General features: G+C 42.3%; 1 protein-coding gene and 1 non-coding gene across 2 annotated transcripts in view; one reads left to right on the forward strand and one right to left on the reverse strand.

Annotated features, from left to right (window-relative positions):
- Nucleotides 1-2,828: 2,828 nt before the first annotated feature.
- Nucleotides 2,829-23,684, forward strand: part of LOC126260678 (papilin) — a 267,188-nt gene continuing 246,332 nt past the window's right edge. Inside the window, exon 1 of the mRNA XM_049958012.1 lies at nucleotides 2,829-2,875. Within this exon, the coding sequence (XP_049813969.1) occupies nucleotides 2,829-2,875 (47 nt within the window). The remainder of the gene's footprint in view (nucleotides 2,876-23,684) is intronic.
- On the reverse strand, nucleotides 22,167-22,241 carry Trnat-ugu (transfer RNA threonine (anticodon UGU)). Its single transcript has one exon. It is a non-coding gene; the product is annotated as a tRNA-Thr (tRNA).

Consider the following 23,684-nt stretch of genomic DNA (forward strand, 5'->3'; position numbering starts at 1 on the left):
CTCGTGATCTTCTCGTTTAATACAACTCTCCATCATAGTATATCTTGTGCATGCTTCTTCATCCCTGCGTATCTACTGCAACCTACACACAGTTTTTCCACTCTTCTGTGAAGTCGTGGGAGCGTTTCTCAACCACAATTTACTGAACTGAGGGCTTAGTAATTTTCACACGTGTCAGTAATTGCCTTGTATGAAACTGGAACTATTACATTCTTCCTGAAGCCTGAGGATACTTGGTCTGTAGTATTTATTTTGCATAACAGGTGAATTGTTTTTCTATGGAACTCCCAAAAATCGCAACAATTCTGCGGAAATGTCGTCTACTACAAAAGCATTGTTAGATCTTTCAGTGCTGTATCAAATTCCTCTCGCAGTAAAGTATACCCGATCTCATCTTCACCTAAAGCACTTTTCCTCTCTGTAACACCTTCTTCAAGTTCGTTTCCCATGTTTAAGCTTCTGGTATATTCTTTCCAACTTTCAGCCTTCTCATCCTGCCTTATTACTGGCTTGACAGCCGAGCTCTTAATACTCATACAAGTGCTTCTCATATCTATAAACGTCTCTATACTTTCTGATTAGGCAGCATCTATCTTCCCTATAGTAATGCATTCGTCTACAAGTTCGTACTTCTGCTCTAGCTATTCATACCGTGACGTTTGGCACTTTCTCCTAGGCGTACTTCAGACATCTGTATTTCCTTTTGACTGGTTCATTTGCTAGGGCAGGTAAAACGGATGGCAAGTGCCTAAAATATTTCCTTTACTAACTTCCATAAGTAAAGGGTTTCAAAACAAGGGGCACGGTGGAAAATCCCAATCTTCTGTAATTACTGTGGCTATACATGCACTTATTCCTGCACACATACACTAAATATGTATTTTTTTGAGACTACATCCGTATTTTGTATCTTTTCGCTTCCAGTCAGCTAGCTGTTTTCGAAGAAACACAACTGGGTGATAACGTATAATATTCATAACATTAGAACGTATACTTCTTTCCCCTTCCTCCAGTAGATAGAAATCGACTAAAAACTCAGTTTTTTTTAATGCAAGCATCATCTTGAGCTTTGTGCGGTCTAATATCTCACGTCTTGAGATTGAATAATGGGTCGAGATGGAATACCTTATTGTTTCCTCATTAAGACTTGTACGAATATGTATCTGTTGTCTGTCAATCATCAGTCGTTGTTCGCGTTGTTATATCTGTCAAGTCAACGATTCCTAGCTGTCAGAGCCTTGTAATATTCACATTTTCGAAAAGTAGCTTTGTAAAGAAAACGTATCAACACTGTTTCTGTTCTTGACACTGGTACTTTCACGCAGTTCTCAGTTTAACACTGCCTATATCTCATCTGATTATTGTTCAGTGTGAAACTAATGTGAAAAGTTATTGTAGATGCAGTGAAGTCTTAGAAATTGCACTCTTATACAAATTAGTACTTCACAACAATTATTTTCTGACGGAATTAAATTAGGATTGTGAACATAATTAATATTCCTTTTACTGTAATCAGATAATTTTAATCTAAGTGACATAAAACGCGCAAATTTTGATTATGACTCAGGTGGAGTTAATACAAATATTCTAGCGAGTTATTTAAAACGTATATGTATTTTAATTACATCAAGCTACTGAAAAGGATATTTTGTAATCACTTCTATTGTCAACAGAACCGGCTGTAATAACGTTAAATTTTACAAATTTATCGTATGAATTTTGTTTCAGTTTCACATGATTCGACAGCAGTTTCATTTCAAATAAAATCTAACCTCAAGTACAAGCCACTGATTAAATTTACCTACGAAAATAAGCTATTATTAAGAGAAAATGATACAAATGTTGTTTAATTATATAGAAAATTTCAAGTAAGTACAAGAGAATAAATTTACCAAGAACAAAATTATAAATACATTATCAACAAAGTAATCAATATTTGTGACGAACGATCATACAAAATTCTAGTAGAAAAGGTCAGAACACTTAGAAACTACAGACACAAAAAAATATCTGCCAGCAATTAATAGAAATTCAGGCTTGGCAAATCGTTTCCTATATCAAAGTTCATGTAGTACAGCGACCAGTTTCATTACATACGCAAAGAATTTATTTTAGTTCTTGGTTACAAGAGACGTTCTCTACTACAAATGAAACAAATGCCATTTCTGAAGGGGACAACAGCGGTAAACACTGCAGTAGCTGCATTTTAATTACGATGACAGACACAGAAATGTCTTTCTCGTGCTGTTCCTTATGACTGCTACTTCCTATGATCCCCTTCTTTCTGGAAAAATAATCGGTCGGCGTAGAACGTACATAGGGGAGTGTGCCCGGTTCTTTTCTTTATGATTATATTTGACGTACTTAATTTCACACTATGTTACAATGAAATACGCTTTATCATGCAACAAGCATCCCAGTAAAATATTACTAAGGCTTACATTATTGATATTATTTTGATCACAACTTGTACATTATCTGATTTATGGATATTTTGGTGATTATAAATTCGGGTTCCTATTATCGGATAGTAGTCAGGATCAAGTACAGTTCGATGTAAGAAGAAACATACTATATCTTTTAAGTACTTTTAATAGATAGCAAACAAAAACCCTACTTACACAGCATAAAAACGTTATTCATTCGTTTACCATGCATTACTTGCTGAATTTATTACAGTGATCACATACAAATGCTTTCCAACGCTTGTTGGAAACGCCAGAACACAATTCATGCACCCAACGAAGACATTTTCTGCAACGGATCCACTGTTCGCCACTTGTGTGTAATTTGTAAGCGTATTGCAATATAGGCACTCCTCATCCGCAATGTCTTCGTCAGCAGCACAATCATCTTCAGATGAGGAGGAAGATGAGTAACGCTGTCTTTTGTCTCCTTTTTCTGTGTTGTTGCAGGCGTTCTTGATGCTGAAGCTGTTGACCTTTCCGAAGATGAACGTTCTGACAGGGCTGTGGCTTACTTTGTGTTTGATGGACCTGGTTTAAGCCTAGGCTTATCTGCTGGGCCTTGTCATTGCAACTTTTCTTCAAGCTTTTTCTTGAAAGGTGAGCTAGTGATGTAGCGGATTTACCAGTGGAACGTGCTGTTGCATTTGTTTGGCTGACTGTTGGAGGTGGACGCACGTGGAAAAGTGAAACAATTTTTTTTTCATTTGGCTGAGCTCCCGAAGTTCAGGATCATTGTCACGATTATTTTCGAACCCATCGCCCAATAGGATGCAGTCCAGTTCTGAAAAAACATTCCTGTTAAATGGGACTATGCCGCACTTTTTGAAACCACTCATCGCAATTTCAATATCTGCGCACTTAGCATACGCCTTCCCCATCAATTCCCCGACTTGGCATAGTGTAACTGCCCTAAAGGGATGGTTAGACATCCAGGACTCTGTTTCGTAGCTGTAATATGTTTTGAATGCTCCCATGAAAGCTACTTGTAATGGCTGGAGTTTGTGTGTTGTACGTAGTGGTAGACACACGATTATTAGACGATTATTCCGAGATAGTTCTATCACGTCGATGTTCCTCGTGTGGGAGAAATATCCATCCAATATCAATATAACAAGGCTGTCCGTAGATAGTTTTGTACACCGTAAGAAGTTCTTGAACAATTCTGTAAAAATATGGAGCTGAATCTACCCTGAAGGGTGACAGCTTGCAACTGTTCCTGGAGGAGCAACCTTCAGCAATTCTGCTTTCATATTTGTAAGAGGAAGGACACTCAACAGCGGAACAAACAGGCCAGCTGCACTCATAAAAGTTACCAGTGTCATCAGGGATCCTCTTTCTTGTGATGACAAACTTCCTACCTACTTTTTACCCTTTAAACGAATACCTTTTTTACGTCGCTTTTGAACAAGGGTTATTCCCGTTTCATCTACGTTATACACTTTGGCAGGATTGAAACCGATCTTTTCTAGCTCAGGTTCCAGAAGGTCGAAAAGGGAATCTACATTTTTCTTTGAAAAACCTTTAGCTCTAGCCAAAGAAACCGACTCTGGTCTTATAAAATTTCTGAGACATTTTTTTTCCCGCTGCTCCTTTTGGAAGAGTGAACGGATGTTCGATGTCGTTTCTCACTGCTAATTATAAAGCAAGTTGCCTTACGTCACATGATCGTAAACCAAAACACCTACTTTTCATTGCTTTACAATAACGTACCAATTTTTCTTCCAAGTCCTTTCCTAAGACAAAAAATTTTCCTGTTTTGTTTCTTTTTTTTTTTTTACCAAACTTTCAACATCTTCAGTTTAGTTCTTTACATAGTCTTCTGTGATTGATTTCGGATCGTGGTAGATTTTTGCTGCTTTCAAATACCCCCATTTCTTCTCTCTAACCGCATTTACTGCTTCTAACATTGCTTGCGGGTCCCACTGTTTCCTTTTCTTGATTGGTTTCGATAGTGACATCTGCAAAATAAATATAACGTCAGTAAAAAAAAGCTAAGCCAACAATCGGATATCCGATAATTAGAACCCTCCCACTATTCGATAACTGGAACCCACGCTTCAAAGAAAAGACCAGCATATAGCAAAGACAATATTTAACAAACGAAATATTTCGAACTATTTCCCAGTATATATAACATAAAACCGTATACACTTACATTAAGTCGATGTATGCGCGTATAGTGAACTCGGTAAAATATTTCTAAACTTGAAATTCACTCAGGCAACCACTTCATCAGAAAGCACGCTTCGTACTGCAGCAAAACTCAAAATGGCGTCTCAGCGGACCAATAATTAACAGTTTCTGCCATCCCCGACAGACTACTATCGTTACTTGATTAGAAACATTACTATCAGATAAGTGGAAACTATCCGATAATCGGGCACCCTTCCTTATTACTTGTGGCGTAGGTGTATGTCTTATTTCATGATGCACTTGTAATGTTTGGACTGTACGTTAACGCATCTGAAGCACCCCGAGTAGAAACTGGGTAAGGTCTGTCTGTTCGAGTGGATGTGATCCATTATATGATAATAGAAGAACTTATGATGGCATTCGGTACGAGGTTATGAGTAACAGTAACGTATCCAAGTAGAAAAATTTGGGACTTTAGCGTACAGTGTGTGAGTTGATGGACTGAAGCTGTTCATTGTAGAAATCCATGCAGATATCTGCACCGGACACAGCACGGTCACAAACCTATCGAGTACACTGTGGTGATGGTGACGCTGTGGCCTTACAAAAAGTAAACTTCTTTGGTAACAGGCCTGGAAACACCCAGCAACGTTTCAATAGCTTCCACCAGTGACGCTTTTCTTGAAGTGGAATTCATGGAACCTAGAGAAAACCTATTAACTAACGAGGGTACTGTCAGCTGTAAGGCTGAAATCAGGGCCAAATGCACGCTTGGAAAGACCCAAATGGAGAAGGAGTACAGTTTCATGTTAACGGTGAGCAGTGACTGTACAGTGTTCAAAGATTTGCAGGTCAGGAAGCCCACATAACATTATGTCTTCCCACTTCATAACACTTGGACCAACAAAATTATTACGTTCGACTGCTTCCTGGACGCATTACTTGTTCCCACTGTTTTCAGAAGCGCTTTCGGTGCTGTTTTTAAGGTCGACACCGCGCAACCGCATCGAACTGCACATATGGGGGAAAAAATGGTTCAAATGGCTCTGAGCACTATGGGACTCAACTGCTGAGGTCATTAGTCCCCTAGAACCTAGAACTAGTTAAACCTAACTAACCTAAGGACATCACAAACATCCATGCCCGAGGCAGGATTCGAACCTGCGACCGTAGCGGTCTTGCGGTTCCAGACTGCAGCGCCTTTAACCGCATGGCCACTTCGGCCGGCCATATGGGGGAACTGTTGGAGCCGGCCGCGGTGGTCTCGCGGTTCTAGGCGTTCAGTCCGGAACCGCGCGACTGCTACGGTCGCAGGTTCGAATCCTGCCTCGGGCATGGATGTGTGTGATGTCCTTAGGTTAGTTAGGTTTAAGTAGTTCTAAGTTCTAGGGGACTGATGACCACAGATGTTAAGTCCCATAGTGCTCAGAGCCATTTTTTTTGAACTGTTGGAATGATACGATATTCGGGGAATGGACTGGCCTGCCCATTACACCTAGTTAAATTTCCGCGAGCACGTGGGGCATGCGTTGAGGGGACGTAATGCAGCACGTCCATATGTACCCACAGCCATACAGTAGTTGTGAATCGTGCTGATAGGCGCACTTAGTACCCTACCACAGGAAAGACTTACCACCCTTGTGTTCAGCATGGGATCACGCTGTAGACTATGCATTTCCGTCCACAGTAATAATACGCGCTATTGAGAACCATGTCCCGCGTTTTGTAATCTTCAGGACCATCATAAATCGCGATAACTTCAGTGTAATTATTGTCTGTGCATGCAAAAGTCATTTCTGTTCGTCTCATTGCGTATTTCTTTCAGTTACCAAACTTTGAGGTTCGCAGATGACATTGTAATTCTGTCAGAGACAGCAAAGAACTTGGAAGAGCAGTTGAACGGAATGGACAGTGTCTTGAAAGGAGGATATAAGATGAACATCAACAAAAGCAAAACGAGGATAATGGAATGTAGTCAAATTGAATCGGGTGGTGCTGAGGGGATTAGATTAGGAAATGAGACACTTTAAGTAGTAAAGGAGTTTTGCTATTTAGGGAGTAAAATAACTGATGATGGTCGAAGTAGAGAGGATATAAAATGTAGACTGGCAATGGCAAGGAAATCGTTTCTGAAGAAGAGAAATTTGTTAACATAGAGTATAGATTTAAGTGTCAGGAAGTCGTTTCTGAAAGTATTTGTATGGAGTGTAGCCATGTATGGAAGTGAAACATGGACGATAAGCAGTTTGGACAAGAAGAGAATAGAAGCTTTCGAAATGTGGTGCTACAGAAGAATGCTGAAGATAAGGTGGGTAGATCACGTAACTAATGAGGAGGTATTGAATAGGATTGGGGAGAAGAGAAGTTTGTGGCACAACTTGACCAGAAGAAGGGATCGGTTGGTAGGACATGTTTTGAGGCATCAAGGGATCACAAATTTAGCATTGGAGGGCAGCGTGGAGGGTAAAAATCGTAGAGGGAGACCAAGAGATGAATACAATAAGCAGATTCAGAAGGATGTAGGTTGCAGTAGGTACTGGGAGATGAAGAAGCTTGCACAGGGTAGAGTAGCATGGAGAGCTGCATCAAACCAGTCTCAGGACTGAAGACCACAACAACAACAACAACCTTCTGTACTATACTGTAGAAGTTCTTTCTTTGTATGGTCCAAGATTAATCCATATATGTTACACTGCAGTGACATATCATGCGAAAGTTGTTTTCTTCCTTGAGTTTTGCACACCAGTGTATTTTACGTATTATTTGTATTCTCCTTTAAATTATACAATAACTCACATTACACAGAACTTAGGTGTGTACAGACCCAACGTTATATGAAAATGCAGTGGGATTAATGCTGACAAATTAATTAGTAGAGGATGTGGCACTTATCTATTAAAATTTGGGTAAAGAAGTTTTGTACGCAATTCAAAGTAATGTAGGTGTTTGAATTTAGCATTGGCAGATAAGTAATTTACCCAATGGCGTATCTAAGAAGCAATCTGTGTACTATGTCACTGAGCTATATGGGCACACAACACACTGTTAGTCCCATGAACACAGTTTCCAGTTTGTCTATTACTTGTGAGATGGCATTATCCGCACACAGTAAGGGTCTAGGATCAAGTCCCAATTGTGCTAACCACTTTATCACTGAGTTTAGCTAACTCAGTATATCAAAATTTATGTTTTAGGATCCTGACTCGATAAACACCAAAGCTAAATGCGAAACAAAGTTCTTCTTCTGATTTTGTAGTAACATATCGTTTTTCGCAAGAAACATTTGCTATGAAATCTGGGTAATCGAATGTGTAGGGTATTAGATCAGATTAAGTAGTTTCGATTCAATATGAGACGTACGGGAAAAAGATATGGTGAATTACTTTACTTTTTTCTAAAAACTTGTTTTTCTCAGATCTCTCTCATGAAGCCACTATCTCGGGGCTTCCAATTACACTGAGAGGTCTGGCTCAATAAAGAGCACAAATAGATGTTCATGGCGCCTGGAAATTGTACGATGTTAATAACGAACTGCAGTGCGGATCTGATGCTGAAGCATTATTGTAATGGTAATGAGGAAGCTGAGGCCAAGTAACCTTTTATTACGATATGAATGCGCAATTGGCTGCGTATATGTGTTCTCGCTAACGCAACAAGATGTAATTTATGAAGCTACTGGAAATGAATTAAAATGACTCGAGGCTCGTGCTTCATTATTTATTTTTCCAATAGCAATAAATTTCATCGTAATTAATTTTAGTTTGAGCGTGATTTATTAATTAATTCTGTTTAAAAACGTTCGACGGGGTGACGCACAAAAATGAAACTTCAAAGGAAAGGCTTCCACTCGAATAATGACCCATCTGTAAATACCCAGAACGTCAAAGGGCTGCTCTGCTCTTCACACATTTCCGGTTGGAAATAGCAGCTATAACAGACACATTTGCTAACTGAATGACGTCATCATCCTGTAGCAATCCTCTCCAGACTCGGAGAAGAGGCGGAAGTGGGTGTGTAGTTTTTGTGACGGCCAATGTGGAAGTTTACACTGCAGATAACTTCCGAGCGTCAACAGCTTAATGGAAAGTTGCACAGGTCACATCAATATTCAAGAAAGGTAGTAGGAGTAATCCACTAAATTACAGTCCCATATCATTAATGTAAAGATGCAGCAGGATTTTTGAACATATATTGTGTTCAAACATTATGAATTACCTCGATGAAAACTGTCTATTGACACACAGTCAACATGGGTTTAGAAAACATCGTTCCTGTGAAACACAAGAACTCTTTATTCACATGAAGTGTTGAGTGCTATTGACAAGGGATTTTACATCGATTGCGTATTTCTGGATTTCCGGAAGGTTTTTGACACTGTACCACACAAGCGGCTTGTAGTGAAATTGCGTGGTTATGGAACATCGTCTCAGTTATAAGACTGGATTTGTGGTTTCCTGTCACAGAAGTCACAGTTACTAGAAATTGACGGAAAAAAGTCATCAGAATTTCAAAATAATTACAAAACGATTTGGAAAAGATATCTGAATTTTGCAAAAAGTGGCAGTTGACTCCAAATAACGAAAAGTGTGAGGTCATCGACATGAATGCTAAACGGAATTCGTTAAACTTCGGTTATACGATAAATCAGTCTAATCTAAAAGCCGTAAATTCAACTAAATACCTAGGTATTACAATTACGAACAACTTAAATTGGAAGGAACACATAGGTAACGTTGTGGGGAAGGCTAACCAAAGACTACGTTCTATTGGCAGGACACTTGGAAATTGTAAGAGATCTACTAAGGAGATTGCCTACACCATGCTTGTCTGCCCCATTTAGAATACTGCTACACGGTGTGGGATCCTTACCAGATATAAACGACGGAGTACATCGAAAGAGTTCAAAGAAGGCAGCACGTTTTGTATTATCGCGAAATATGGGAGAGAGTGTCACAGAAATGATATAGGATTTGGGCTGGACATTATTAAAAGAAAGGCGTTTTTCGTTGCGACGGAATCTTCTCACGAAATTCCAATCATCAACTTTCTCCTCCGAATGCGAAAATATTTTGTTGACACCGACCTACATAGGGAGAAGCGATCGCCACGATAAAATAAGGGAAATCAGAGATCGTACGGAAAGATATAGGTGTTCTTTCATTCCACGCGCTATACGAGATTGGAATAATAGAGAATTGTGAAAGTGGTTCGATGAACCCTCTTCCAGGCACATAAATGTGATTTGCAGAGTGTCCATGTACATGTAAATGTAGATGTAGAATGATGCAGGACAGAAGGGATGGGACTATTTGATGACGTTAACGGTTAACCATATTTAATAAATTCGTTTTTAGAAATAGTTACTTTTTTCTTTGTATATGTAGACCGAGGAGTGAAAACATTATTACAGCCTGCTTAATAGAGTGTTAGTCCACTTTTGGAAAACAATACAGAGGAGATTCTATATGGCACTGATTTGGTACGTCCTTGATGCACTTTTGTTGGTATGTGGCGATAGTTGTCAACGCACAGCTCCAGCAAAAGCCTTAAATTGCTGGCTAGTGGTTTGTGAATACAGAGATGGAGCCTGATACCTTCTAAAATATGTTTTGTCGTGTCCACATCAGATGAATTGGTGGGTATGACATCAACATGTGTTCGCTGTCATGCTGCTCAAACTATTGTAGCGTGACTATGGTCTAGCTGGAAGATGCCATCGAAGTCAGAAGAAGGCATCGAACGGGAAAGGTTTTAGGGATCTACAATAATGTTACCGTAGTCCATTGCTGTCATTGTTACTTCAGTGGCTACCACTGGTCGGCATAGCATAGTATAGTCCCACTGTCCCTACCTTTGTGCCGTGGTGCATTTTTCGGGTGGCCATTCGTGTCTACGACGACGTATCTGGACATGACCAACGGCCTGTGTCATGACAATCGACCTCTATCATGACAGTCGACCTGGTGTCAGAAGGAACTTGATTTATCTGACCACATGACACTTGTACATTGATCTACGTCATAGTCACGACGATCCCGTGTCCACTGAAATCGTAACTGATGATGTCGTTTGCACTGCATGGGAAAGGGTGAGGGTAGTCTCCAGCGCAGTCCCATGTTCACCAATGTGCGCTGAAGCGGTGTGCTTCAAAACGCTTGTTGCTACAGCTGCATCTGCACCTGTAATCTACGAAAAACTGTGAATTGCATGGCTGACGATACGTCGCACAGCACCAGTTATTAGCGCTTTTTCCCTTCCATTACCGCATAAAGCGCGGGAAGTGTGATTGTTTAAATGCCTGTATTTGTACTGTAATTAATCTAATCTTGTCCTCACGATCCCTCTGGGAGCGATGCGTACGGGGTTGTATTATATTCCTAGAGTCATAATTTAGAGTCGGTTCCTGAAACTTTGTTAGCAGACTTTCTGTGGATAGATTCCGTCTATCTTCAACAGTCCGCCGGTTCTGTTTTTTTATTATGTCTGTGACACTCTCCCGCGCGTCAGACAAACCTGTGACAATTGGTGCTGCCATTCTCTGTATACGTTCCGTATCCCCTGCTAGACCTATTTGGTATGGGTCCCACACACTTCAGCAGAATTCCAGGTTGGGACGCAAGAATGATTGATAACTAATTCCTTTGTAGACTTATTTTCTCTGGTATTCTGCCAATAAAACGAAATCTACTACCTGCTTTACCCACGACTCAGCCTAAGTGCTCGTCCCATTTCAAGTCCCCACGAAGTGTTACACCAAGGTATTTGTATGAGGTCACAGATTCCACGTGTGCCTCCCGATGTTGTATTCATAAGGTAGTATGAATTTCGTTTTGTGAAGTGCACAGTTTTAAATTTCTGAAGATTTAAAACATGTCGCCAGTCTTTCCACCACTTTGAAATCTATGATGTTCGAATCCCGATCTTGGTAAAAAATTTCATTCGTCGCTTCAGTCCGCATATATACATCATAGGTGTCTGAGACTTGGTCTGTGGAACGACATATTTTCATTTAATTTACTTTCAAACCGTATAAAGACATTACTAAATACTTGTACAGCTTCATTCAGATCGTACTTCACTGTAGACAGCCGCATCATCTGCGAAAGGATTGAGGTTACTACTAACATTGTTCGCATCATCATTATTATACTCCATGAGCAGCAAGGGACCCAACACGCTCTCCAGGCGCACACACGAAGTTACTTCTACATTTGTCGATGTCTCTCCATCCTAGACGACACGCTGCGTCTACCCTACCAAGAAAACCTCAATCCACTTACAAATTTAGTCTGATACCCGATACGATCGTACTTTTGATAACAAGCTTAGGTCTGGTACGGAATCAAATGCTTTTCGGAAATGGAGAAGTACTGTGTTACCTATCTGCCTTGATCCGCGGCTACCAGATTCGTTGTCAGATCTGTCACAGCTCGCAGCCTTTCAGGCGTTACGAACTAGTCAAGCCTCAGCCCTCACTTTCTGTTATAACAAGTGAACTTTCAACACTTCGTCCCACCTGTTATTTCATCATCCTTCAACCGCTTTCCGCAGATGTTCACAACGCCAGCAAGCGCAAAGTCGACGCAGTTTTCCGTGACAAGACCCTTGTTTTCAGGGGCTGCAAGTCGATTTAGTAAATTTCCCCATTTGTGGCCCTTACCACAGCTAAAATAGCTTCCCATTAGTTTATTTTCCGCTTACATCTTTTAGTTACCCGGCGGGGTCAGGGATTTTCTCTGCCTCGTGATGACTGGGTGTTGTGTGATGTCCTTAGGTTAGTTAGGTTTAAGTAGTTCTAAGTTCTAGGGGACTGATGACCATAGATGTTAAGTCCCATAGTGCTCAGAGCCATCTGAACCATTGTTAGTTACCGCGTCAATTGCCCGCAACGCCACCAGACTCCATTCAGTCTCGCTCTGGACAGTGGTCTTGATTTTTTTTCCTTATCAGTCTAAATATAACTGCCGCTTGCTGTACTGTACTCACTTCTGTAAATACTATTTTAGTATACTCATAGTTATCGCGCCGCTATAAAATTTGCATAGAAGTGTCATCATCTTCCTGTACTGAGGAAAGATCCCTTTTATTGCGGGGAACGATAATAGTTCAATTAAAAGAGAACTCATTTTTGTTCTTATAAAGTATGAATCAGTACATTAATTAATTAAATCAGCTATTCTACCGAAAAATAGTATAACTCGAAAATAGCGAAAATAATAAACAGGTTTTCCTCATTCCACGTTGAACATTCCTTATGCTACCACGTGACTTGCAAAACACTGTTCCATCATCTAATAGTTCGCAAATATTGTATGAACCACTACGACTCCTTCAGAAACCTGAGCTGACGTCACAGGTGTCAGAATCAGCTTAGAAATTTTTACAGGACTTAAAATTACGTTCATTCTCAACAAATCCAAGCGCCTTTCTTTCCTTAGTTGCCATAATTCTTCTTGATGGTTATGTGCTTCCGTTTCAGGCACCATCTATTTCGAAACTGATCTTGTTAAATCCTTCGTTCTGTGGATTTTTCTTTTTTCTCGTGTAGTCTCACTTTAGCCTAACGTTTCATGTAAAACTACCATGGAAATGATTTAGCGTAATAGGAACACCGATTGTTCTTTAAGATACTCCGATTCATGCTCATCACTACACGCTTTGGGAACTTACATAGGTAAGGCTTTAAGTGCCGCAGATTGAGCAATATATTTCTCCATTTTATCGTGATCTGTGAAACGAACGCGATCTGACGTTTTCACTGTAGCTCGTTAAACAGAAAGATTTCGTAATATTCGAGCCTACATTAATAGAAATTCATTAATTAGAATTCCGTTAGTAGCTGCTGTGAAACAAGCAATGTTGAATAACTTAACAACCTTAGTAATGACTTTCCATGGGGAAGTCACCATCAAGTTGTGAAACGTTTCATTTGCGAGGGAACAGCCATCTATGCGTACTTCACAAACCGTGGAGAGGCGGGCAAGTGAACTGTCTTATGAAATTCTGCCGTTGGGGCTGCGATACTGCAGGCTCAACCTGGTACAAGAGTCCAGTCCACCGCAGTGGCGAGCTGAATTTCCTCCTGCTGTGTCCCGACGCTGCACTGCATTGGTCACCTAAGTGGCCAGAGGTGCATTCTCACAAAAACTGGGCAGGACAACTATAAATACCACTCAGTTCAGAAAAGTACCTGTCCTTCGACTACTGCGGACACCGACACATACTCCTCACCAGACGTTGGTTTCATGTGGACCAATCAGCTGCGATTACATTAGCTGTATCACCACCTACCTGGTGGTCTACAAGCCACTGCAAGAGCTGATGACAGTAGGGCTCGAGCTGGTGCCACTGAAAGGGGATCGCACTGCTGACGCTCACATACTCCATGCCAGCCTTTGCTCCCACGTGAGCCAATCGGCTTTGACTATATTCAATCGCAGCACCTTCTAGCTGCTAGTCTACTAGCCACTGCTGGAGTTGTCGGTAGGTGGGTTTCGGCTGATGCCCCCAAAAGGGGCACAACTGCTGACGCCGACATGTATTTCATGCCAGCAGTTCTTCCCATGTGGGCCAATCACCTTCGACTAGATCCAATTGCATCATCTGCTAGCTGCTAGTTTGCAAGCCACTGATAGAGCTGCTGGTAGCAGGGCTCACGCTGATGCCATCAAGAGAGGGTTACTAATAGTGACGCTGACATATAGTCTAGGCCAGTCGTAAGTCGCATGTGGACCAGTCATCTTCGACTAAATGTACCCGCTTCATTTGCAGCCGGCCGGGTTGGCTGACCGGTTCTAGGCGCTAAAGTCTGGAACTGCGCGACCACTACGGTCGTAGGTTCGAATCCTGCCTCGGGCATGGATGTGTATGATGTCCTTAGGTTAGTTAGGTTTAAGTAGTTATAAGTTCTAGGGGACTGATGACCTCAGAAGTTAAGTTCCATAGTGCTCAGAGCCATTTGAACCATTTGAATCATTTTCAAGCTCCTCGTTTACAAACCACTGCTAGAGCTAATGGTAGCAGGGCTTGAGCTGCTTGCACCAGAAGGTGGTCACCTCTAGAATGACTATCTAGTCTCTGGATATCATGAAGGCGACCTGGGTTTGGTGCCAGCACACCAGTACAGCAGTACACTAGCACACGGCACGCCTGACCAACTGCTGCAACGGCTGAATGTCCAGAGCACATAACTGCCACCAACAGGATGCCAGACGTAAGTCTTACGTATGCAAGGCTAAAGCACCCTCTGCCACTTAGTTGAGTCAGCACTCAACCGACCTGCATATGTGCGCGGCCAAGGGACAATAACATCGCTGTATTTTATACTGAGACAGCTACTGTCGCCTTGTGTCCAACGCATGCCACCGAATCGCCGCCATGAACCTCTGTACGAGTGTGTAACTGAACAATGAACGTTATTGCTGAATGAACTCTTGTGACTCCATAACTAATGGAACTGGTAGTACCCCTTCGTACTAGACACTCCATTTGAGATGCCCATTCTGGCATTTATTGGTGTCCTTACCTGAGACAATATTACATGCGGTAATAGTTCTTTGAAAGCTGAAAGCCGGACCACTCAACAGCTAGGTTGAAAAGACGACCGTGAAGAAATTTCACTGAGTCACCCATGTTTTTGCAAGTGGTCGACCAGTCACATTTCTCTGTGCTTCCTTTTAGATCATCTGTTGTTTTACTTTTGTTTTAATACCGGGTGTGGCAACTTTCCCTCTTTTTCCTTTGTTTTAAGACGTGTGAAATAGATTTTGCCGATAAAAACGATTGAGCTCAAAGTGATTGAAGTCCTTTTATAGGTTTCCTCCTCATTGTGTGACAACAATTTTAGTCATTTTACCCACATTTCTTTTAGTATGTGTAAGGTCGCTGATAAATTCACCATTGATTGCCCTTCAGCTCCACACACACACACACACACACACACACACACACACACACACACACGATTGTCAGAGAATGACAGGGCAGGAAACCCAGTGGAAGGCTTTACATGAAGACCGTAATGTTTTAAAAAGTGAAAAATTACTCTGTCACTCCATCTGTTATCACTCCAGTTCCCTACTGTTCCTGGCGGTGCTCTTTTAACATCATTTTCTTGAGGCATCAGTTTTCTAGAAACTGCGACGAAGAAAAGGTTTCATAAAGACTCGTTCGATTTCACTAGATTATACGTTGTACACAAATAGATATAGAAACTTGTGGTGGTTTATAAGCGACATAACGAAACTAAAATTTTGCCTGAGCACGAAATGTAAGTTGTAGTAGACATAAGGGTCTACCTGGTCAACTCGCTCACTCACTTGCTGCACAGCTCGTTCGCCCATTTGTCAACTAATGTGCGTCGAATAGAGATACTGATTAACAACAATGTGTACGGTTTAGCGAATTCAGAATGACAATTTCCTTGAGTATGAATATAACCAGTCTGAATGGCAAGAAACCTTTATGTTGTTGTTACCGTTTTTTGTCAGTTACTAACCATCTTCAGACCTCACACCATTACTTGGTAGGCGGTGGCGGTGAATGGAGCAGGTGTTACGAACTCCACGAATGTCAACTGCTCAAGCAGTTAGTTTCTTGCAGTTCAGACTGTTTATGTTCATTTTAAAGTACTAAGAAAAACCGCTGTTTTCCAAGACAAAAGTTCTCAAAAATAACAATTTCCGTTTTAGGTTAGGGTTCAGATATGCTGCCTTTCATGTACGTGGAAAAGTGAACAAGCAGTATGTAAGAACATGGTGAACACAGCAATCACTTACTACAGTCGAATACGATAGAAACTCCTCAAAGCTTTGTGTCTGTTGCGTCGTTTCTCGCAAAAGGACTTACGACTAATTCTCTATTTATGTGAAAAAGACGATTGTAGAAATCGAGGATATAGTTGGAGATTTGGCTTTCTCAGAAGCATGCAACCTGAAAATTTCGAACAGATTCGAACACATTTGTGTTTGTACCTGCAGATGAGAGTATTTCTTAACAATGTGCTGCCTCAGAAAAATGATTCGCTACTACGAGACTTACGAATATCACATTGTACCATTTGTCTTCAACATCGCTTAATTCCACAGGAGAGGATTTGATACTACATGCTATTCTAAATTCTGTTCCTTCTTTTGAAAATAAAAACCTTTACAATCCTAGGTGTAAATCAAAATTCAGCCCATGTTTCCTTTTCCTGTAGAAGGTATAGTTTTCTATAATCTTATGAATCTTTTTGAAATAGCCTGAATTAATTCGTGAATACCATAAACATCAGCTGCAGCCGAGTAACTCAGTATTTTTGACTTCTAACCAACTAGCAAGTCTGCTATTATTACCACATTTCCATAAGACACTTTATTTTATATAATTCGTCTTACGCCATACCTCCAGTTGAGTAGCAGGTTGTATTACAAATTACAGGACGAAAAAGGCTAAGTGTATACCAGCAATCAGGATAGGATACTGTAGTTCATGATAAACATTCCGCCGGCCGGGGTGGTCGAGCGGTTTTAGGCGCTACAGTCTGGAACCGCGCGACCGCTGCGGTCGCAGGTTCGAATCCTACCTCGGGCATGGATGTGTGTGATGTCATTAGGTTAGTTAGGTTTAAGTATTTCTAAGTTCTAGGGGACTGATGACCTCAGAAGTTGAGTCCCATAGTGCTCAGAGCCATTTGAACCATAAACATTCCACCGAGAAGTACGCAGTTACTCGAGATAAAATGAAAAAAAGATTAAATATCGCATAGTTTATGAAAATACGTAAATGGGGTGCGATGGATGCGGAGCAATTGTTGCTAAAGGTAATCACTTTACTGTAAGAGGCATACGAAAATGAGATTACGTCATATTTACTCATACTGCGCAGAAGCTCCTCAAGGCCACTAACTGATTTAATCTTTCAAAATTTCATTGAAAGACTCTAGTAACTTGAACACACATATCTGATTACTCTGAAAGTTCATTCCGGAACCACGAAAATAATAGACAAGCGTTTAAGCAGCTTATAGTAATGACATTCGACTACCCTCTTTGACGAGAGATGTAAGTTGCCTGTGGGATAGCTGTGGAAGAAATCACTTCAAAAACAGTTCCGGAATACACTGTGGAATAGAGTTAAGGGATAAATATTTTGAAAAAGCGTGGCACTCTGCTACATCATCGTCGGGCTCGGCGACTCTTCAAACAGCAAGATGTCGACACATGAAAAAGAAAGTCCATGTGAGCTGTAAGGTGGGTTAATGAGGTTACATTGGCACCAAGTTTCATCACAACTCTGCCCACCGCCACCTAAGGTGGGTTAATGATGTCACTAAAAAACTGAACTCTACCAACAGACCGCCGTACCATCCTCAGCCCACAGGCGTCACTGAATGAGAATATGTAGGGGCATGTGGTCAGCACACCGCTCTGACTGCAATGTGTCAGTTTACGAGACCGGAGACGCTGCTTCTCAATCAAGTAGCTCCTCAGTTAGCCTCACGAGGACTGAGTGCACCCCACCTTCCAACAGCGCTCTGTAGACCGGACGGTCACCCATCCACGTCCCAGCCCAGCCCGACAGCACTTAACTTCGGTGCTCTGCCGGAAACCGGTCTTACCACTGTGGCAAGACCGTTGGCTTAATGATGTCACACTGGCACCAGGTTTCACCACAACTGTGCCCACTGCCACCGTAGACGTATTACGGTCACCACAGCCCCTCTTACCCACATTTTACTCCCATGTTTTGATGGTTTTGCGAGAAAGGTCAGTTCCGTGATACGCAGGAGGTTTGTTATGGTTGACCAAGAAATACATTGCCGATAAACCGCCGCTCAGAACCGACACCAAAAGGTCTCAGAGAGTGGCATAAAGGGAGTCAATGAAACCACATAATTCCTTTGGGCATTGATTCCTACATATTTCGTGGTGTAAAACGACAACCTTTGACACTCCTGACACGCTCTGACAATTCAACCCTTCTCTACGGACATTGACAGCGTGTGGCTGAATTCCCATGGAACGTGTTCGCACCCCTTTGAAGTGCAATACGACAGTAATTTTTGCTCTCGTGTACAGGCTGACATCACTAAAGACTTTTCAAAACCATTAGATGATATTTGAATATAATCTGCGAGTACTTACGCTTTTTGAACTCCCCGGCCTCCTATGAATAAGATCTACTCTTCGAATCCCCGCCCCACATTTCAGTAACACCCTCGTGGGACACATGCACCTTTGTTTAACACATGAAAAACGAAGCTTCAGAAATTTCGACACCAGTATGGCGGCTGCTCTAGCACGTGAAGGTAGACAAACCACAGGAAAGGTTTCTGATGGGGCTGCCTAACCTCAGTCGCTAGAGCAATCGCCAGGCTGGTGTCGAAATTTCTGGAGGTACGACGGCTATTCGGAAAGGAATGAAAGACCGGTAGCTAAAACACAGTGAAAATGCAAATAAGCTTTGCACAGATAGTTGGGCAGTGGTTCAAATGGCTCTGAGCACTATGGGACTCAACTTCTGAGGTCATTAGTCCCCTAGAACTTAGCACAAGTTAAACCGAACTAACCTAAGGACATCACAAACATCCATGCCCGAGGCGGGATTCGAACCTGCGACCATAGCGGTCTTGCGGTTCCAGACTGCAGCGCCTTTAACCGCACGGACACTTCGGCCGGCTGTTGGGCAGTGTCTCTATTATGCCAGTAGAAAATATTACGTCGCACTTCTCGGTTCTGAGTGCACAGTGAGGGCGTAAAGAAATGTAAAAAATACTGCCCAAGTATGGGCGCCTGCCAACAGATTTTGCCTGATTTCAAACAATTTAACTGTCGCATTTCCTTCTTTATAACAGGCCTCCACCGCTGACTGCAGGAACAATGAGGCCGCTCCTAAAAGGAATGATAATTAAATGGACACCCTAGCTGCAAACAAGCGTTGATGTACTTCATTGGGGACATGTTGAAAATGTGTGCCCCGACCGGGACTCGAACCTGGGATCTCCTGCTTACATGGCAGACGCTCTATCCAGCTGAGCCACCGCGGGCACAGAGGATACTGCGTCTGCAGGGACTTATCACTTGCACGCTCTCCGTGGGATCCACAGTTCCAACATGTCCACACCACTACATAACTAGTGCGCCTAATTGATGTTTGCACATCATACTCATTACCCGTGGCAGATTAATCTACCAAGTCCCGTACGAGTTCGGGCATAGCGTGTGCGTTCGCACAAGAAGGTCAATGGCCGGTAAGCCATATTTTAACTATACAGGGTGAGTCACCTAACGTTACCGCAGGATATATTTCGTAAACCACATCAAACACTGACGAACCGATTCCACAGACCGAACGTGAGGAGAGGGGCTAGTGTAATTGTTTAGTACAAACCATACAAAAATGCACGGAAGTATGTTTTTTAACACAAACCTACGTTTTTTTTAAATGGAACCCCGTTAGTTTTGTTAGCACATCTGAACGTATAAACAAATACGTAATCAGTGCCGTTTGTTGCATTGTAAAATGTTAATTACATCCGGAGATATTGTAACCTAAAGTTGACGCTTGAGTACCACTCCTCTGCTGTTCGATCGTGTGTATCGGAGAGCTCCGAATTACGTAGGGATCCAAAGGGAACGGTGATGGACCTTAGGTACAGAAGAGACTGGAACAGCACATTACGTCCACATGCTAACACCTTTTTATTGGTCTTTTTCACTGACGCGCATGTACATTACCATGAGGTTTCCGTTTTCAATTACGGAGTGGAATAGAGTGTGTCCCGACATGTCAGGCCAATAGATGTTGAATGTGGTGGCCATCATTTCCTGCACACAATTGCAGTCTCTGGCGTAATGAATGTCGTACACGCCGCGGTACATCTGGTGTAATGTCGCCGCTGGATGCCACAATACATTGTTTCATATCCTCTGCGGTTGTAGGCACATCACGGTACACATTCTCCTTTAACGTACCCCACAGAAAGAAGTCCAGAGGTGTAAGATCAGGAGAACGGGCTGGCCAATTTATGCGTCCTCCACGTCCTATGAAACGCCCGTCGAACATCCTGTCAAGGGTCAGCCTAGTGTTAATTGCGGAATGTGCAGGTGCACCATCATGCTGATACCACATACGTCGACGCGTTTCCACTGGGACATTTTCGAGCAACATTGGCAGATAATTCTGTAGAAACGCGATGTATGTTGCAGTGCTCTCCGACACACACGATCGAACAGCGGAGGAGTGGTACTCGAGCGTCAACTTTAGGTTACAATATCTCCAGATATAATTAATATTTTACAATGCAACAAACGGCACTGATTACGTATTTGTTTATATGTTCAGATGTGCTAACAAAACTAACGTGGTTCCATTTAAAAAAAGTAGGTTTGTGTTAAAAAACATACTTCCGTGCATTTTTGTATGGTTTGTATTAACCAATTACACTAGCCCCTCTCCTCACGTTCGGTCTGTGGAATCGGTTCGTCAGTATTTGATGTGGTTTACGAAATACAGGGTGATTCAAAAAGAATACCACAACTTTAAAAATGTGTATTTAATGAAAGAAACGTAATATAACCTTCTGTTATACATCATTACAAAGAGTATTTAAAAAGATTTTTTTCACTCAAAAACAAGTTCAGAGTTGTTCAATATGGCCCCCTCCAGACACACGAGCAATATCAACCCGATACTCCAACTCGTTCCACATTCTCTGTAGCATATCAGGCGTAACAGTTTGGATAGCTGCTTTTATTTCTTGTTTCAAATCATCAATGGTGGCTGGGAGAGGTGGCCGAAACACCATATCCTTAACATACCCCCATAAGAAAAAAACACAGGGGGTAAGATCAGGGCTTCTTGGAGGCCAGTGATGAAGTGCTCTGTCACGGGCTGCCTGGCGGCCGATCCATCGCCTCAGGTAGTTGACGTTCAGGTTTCATAACTAACCTTTTTCGTAGGACTCTCCATACAGTTGATTGTGGAATTTGCAGCTCTCTGCTAGCTCTGCTGGATGCGTGCTACATTTTCATCACACGTTCTCGGCCGTCCAGAACTTTTCCCTTTGCACAAACACCCATTCTCTGTAAACTGTTTATACCAAGGTTTAATACACCACCTATCAGGAGGTTTAACACCATACTTCGTTCGAAATGCACGCTGCACAACTGTCGTCGATTCACTTCTGCCGTACTCAATAACACAAAAAGCTTTCTGTTGAGCGGTGGCCATCTTAGCATAAACTGACGCTGACGCCTAGTCAACAGCGCCTCAAGCGAACAAATGTACAACTAAATGAAACTTTATAGCTCCCTTAATTCGCCGACAGATAGTGCTTAGCTCTGCCTTTTGTCGTTGCAGAGTTTTAAATTCCTAAAGTTGTGGCATTCTTTTTGAATCACCCTGTATATCCAGCGGTAACGTTAGGTGACTCACCTTGTATATGACGGTAGTATCTGTTCCCGAAAGAACAGTTACCTTGGATGACCATGCAGCTTTGCTAGAAATGAAATGATAATTAAATGGACACCCTAGCTGCAAACAAGCGTTGATGTACTTCATTGGGGACATGTTGAAAATGTGTGCCCCGACCGGGACTCGAACCCGGGATCTCCTGCTTACATGGCAGACGCTCTATCCAGCTGAGCCACCGCGGGCACAGAGGATACTGCGTCTGCAGGGACTTATCACTTGCACGCTCTCCGTGAGATCCACAGTTCCAACATGTCCACACCACTACATTCCTAGTGCGCCTAATAGATGTTTGCCCATCATACTCATTACCCGTGGCAGATTAATCTACGAAGTCCCGTACGAGTTCGGGCATAGCGTGTGCGTTCGCACAAGAATTTCAATGGCCGGGAAGCCATATTTTATCTATATATGACGGTAGTATCTGTTCCCGAAAGAACAGTTACCTTGGATGACCATGCAGCTTTGCTAGAAATGAAATGATAATTAAATGGACACCCTAGCTGCAAACAGGCGTTTATGTACTTCATTGGGGACATGTTGAAAATGTGTGCCCTGACCGGGACTCGAACCCGGGATCTCCTGCTTACATGGCAGACGCTCTATGCAGCTGAGCCACCGCGGGCACAGAGGATACTGCGTCTGCAGGGACTTATCACTTGCACGCTCTCCGTGAGATCCACGGTCCCAACATGTCCACACCACTACATTCCTAGTGCGCCTAATAGATATTTGCCCATCATACTCATTACCCGAACAACTTCAGTTGGAAAGACCACATAGATAATATTGTGGGGAAGGCGAGCCAAAGGTTGAGTTTCATTGGCAGGGCACTTAGAAGATGCAACAAGTCCACTAAAGAGACAGCTTACACTACACTCGTTCGTCCTCTGTTAGAATATTGCTGCGCGGTGTGGGATCCTCACCCGCCGGCCGCGGTGGTCTAGCGGTTCTAGGCGCTCAATCCGGAGCCGCGCGACTGCTACGGTCGCAGGTTCGAAGCCTGCCTTGGGCATGGCTGTATGTGATGTCCTTAGATTAGTTAGGTTTAAGTAGTTCTAAGTTCTAGGGGACTGATGACCACAGAAGTTAAGTCCCATAGTGCTCAGAGCCATTTGGACCATTTGGGATCCTCACCAGCTGGGATTGACGGAGGACGTCGAAAGGGTGCAAAAAAGGGCAGTTCGTTTTGTATTATCGCGTAGTAGGGGAGAGAGTGTGGCAGATATGATACGCGAATTGGGATGGAAGTCTTTATAACAAAGACGGTTTTCGTCGCGGCGAAATCTAATTACGAAATTTTAGTCACCAACTTTCTCTTCCGAATGCGAAAATATTTTGTTGAGCCTACATAGGTAGGAATGATCATCAAAATAAAATAAGAGAAATCAGAGGTCGAACAGAAAGGTTTAGATGTTCGTTTTTCCCGCGCGCTGTTCGGGAGTGGAATGGTAGAGAGATAGTATGATTGTGGTTCGACGAACCCTCTGCCAAGCAGTTAAATGTGAATTGCAGAGTAGTCATGTAGATGTAGATGTAGATGTAGGGTGATCTAGCAGGGCGCCACTGTTTTGCACCATTACAGAGGGAGGGTGCAATTATGGATTTCGGAAACAGTGATCATGTAAT

This window comes from Schistocerca nitens, chromosome 5 (genome assembly GCF_023898315.1).
Source record: "Schistocerca nitens isolate TAMUIC-IGC-003100 chromosome 5, iqSchNite1.1, whole genome shotgun sequence".
Classification (NCBI taxonomy): Eukaryota; Metazoa; Arthropoda; class Insecta; order Orthoptera; family Acrididae; genus Schistocerca; species Schistocerca nitens.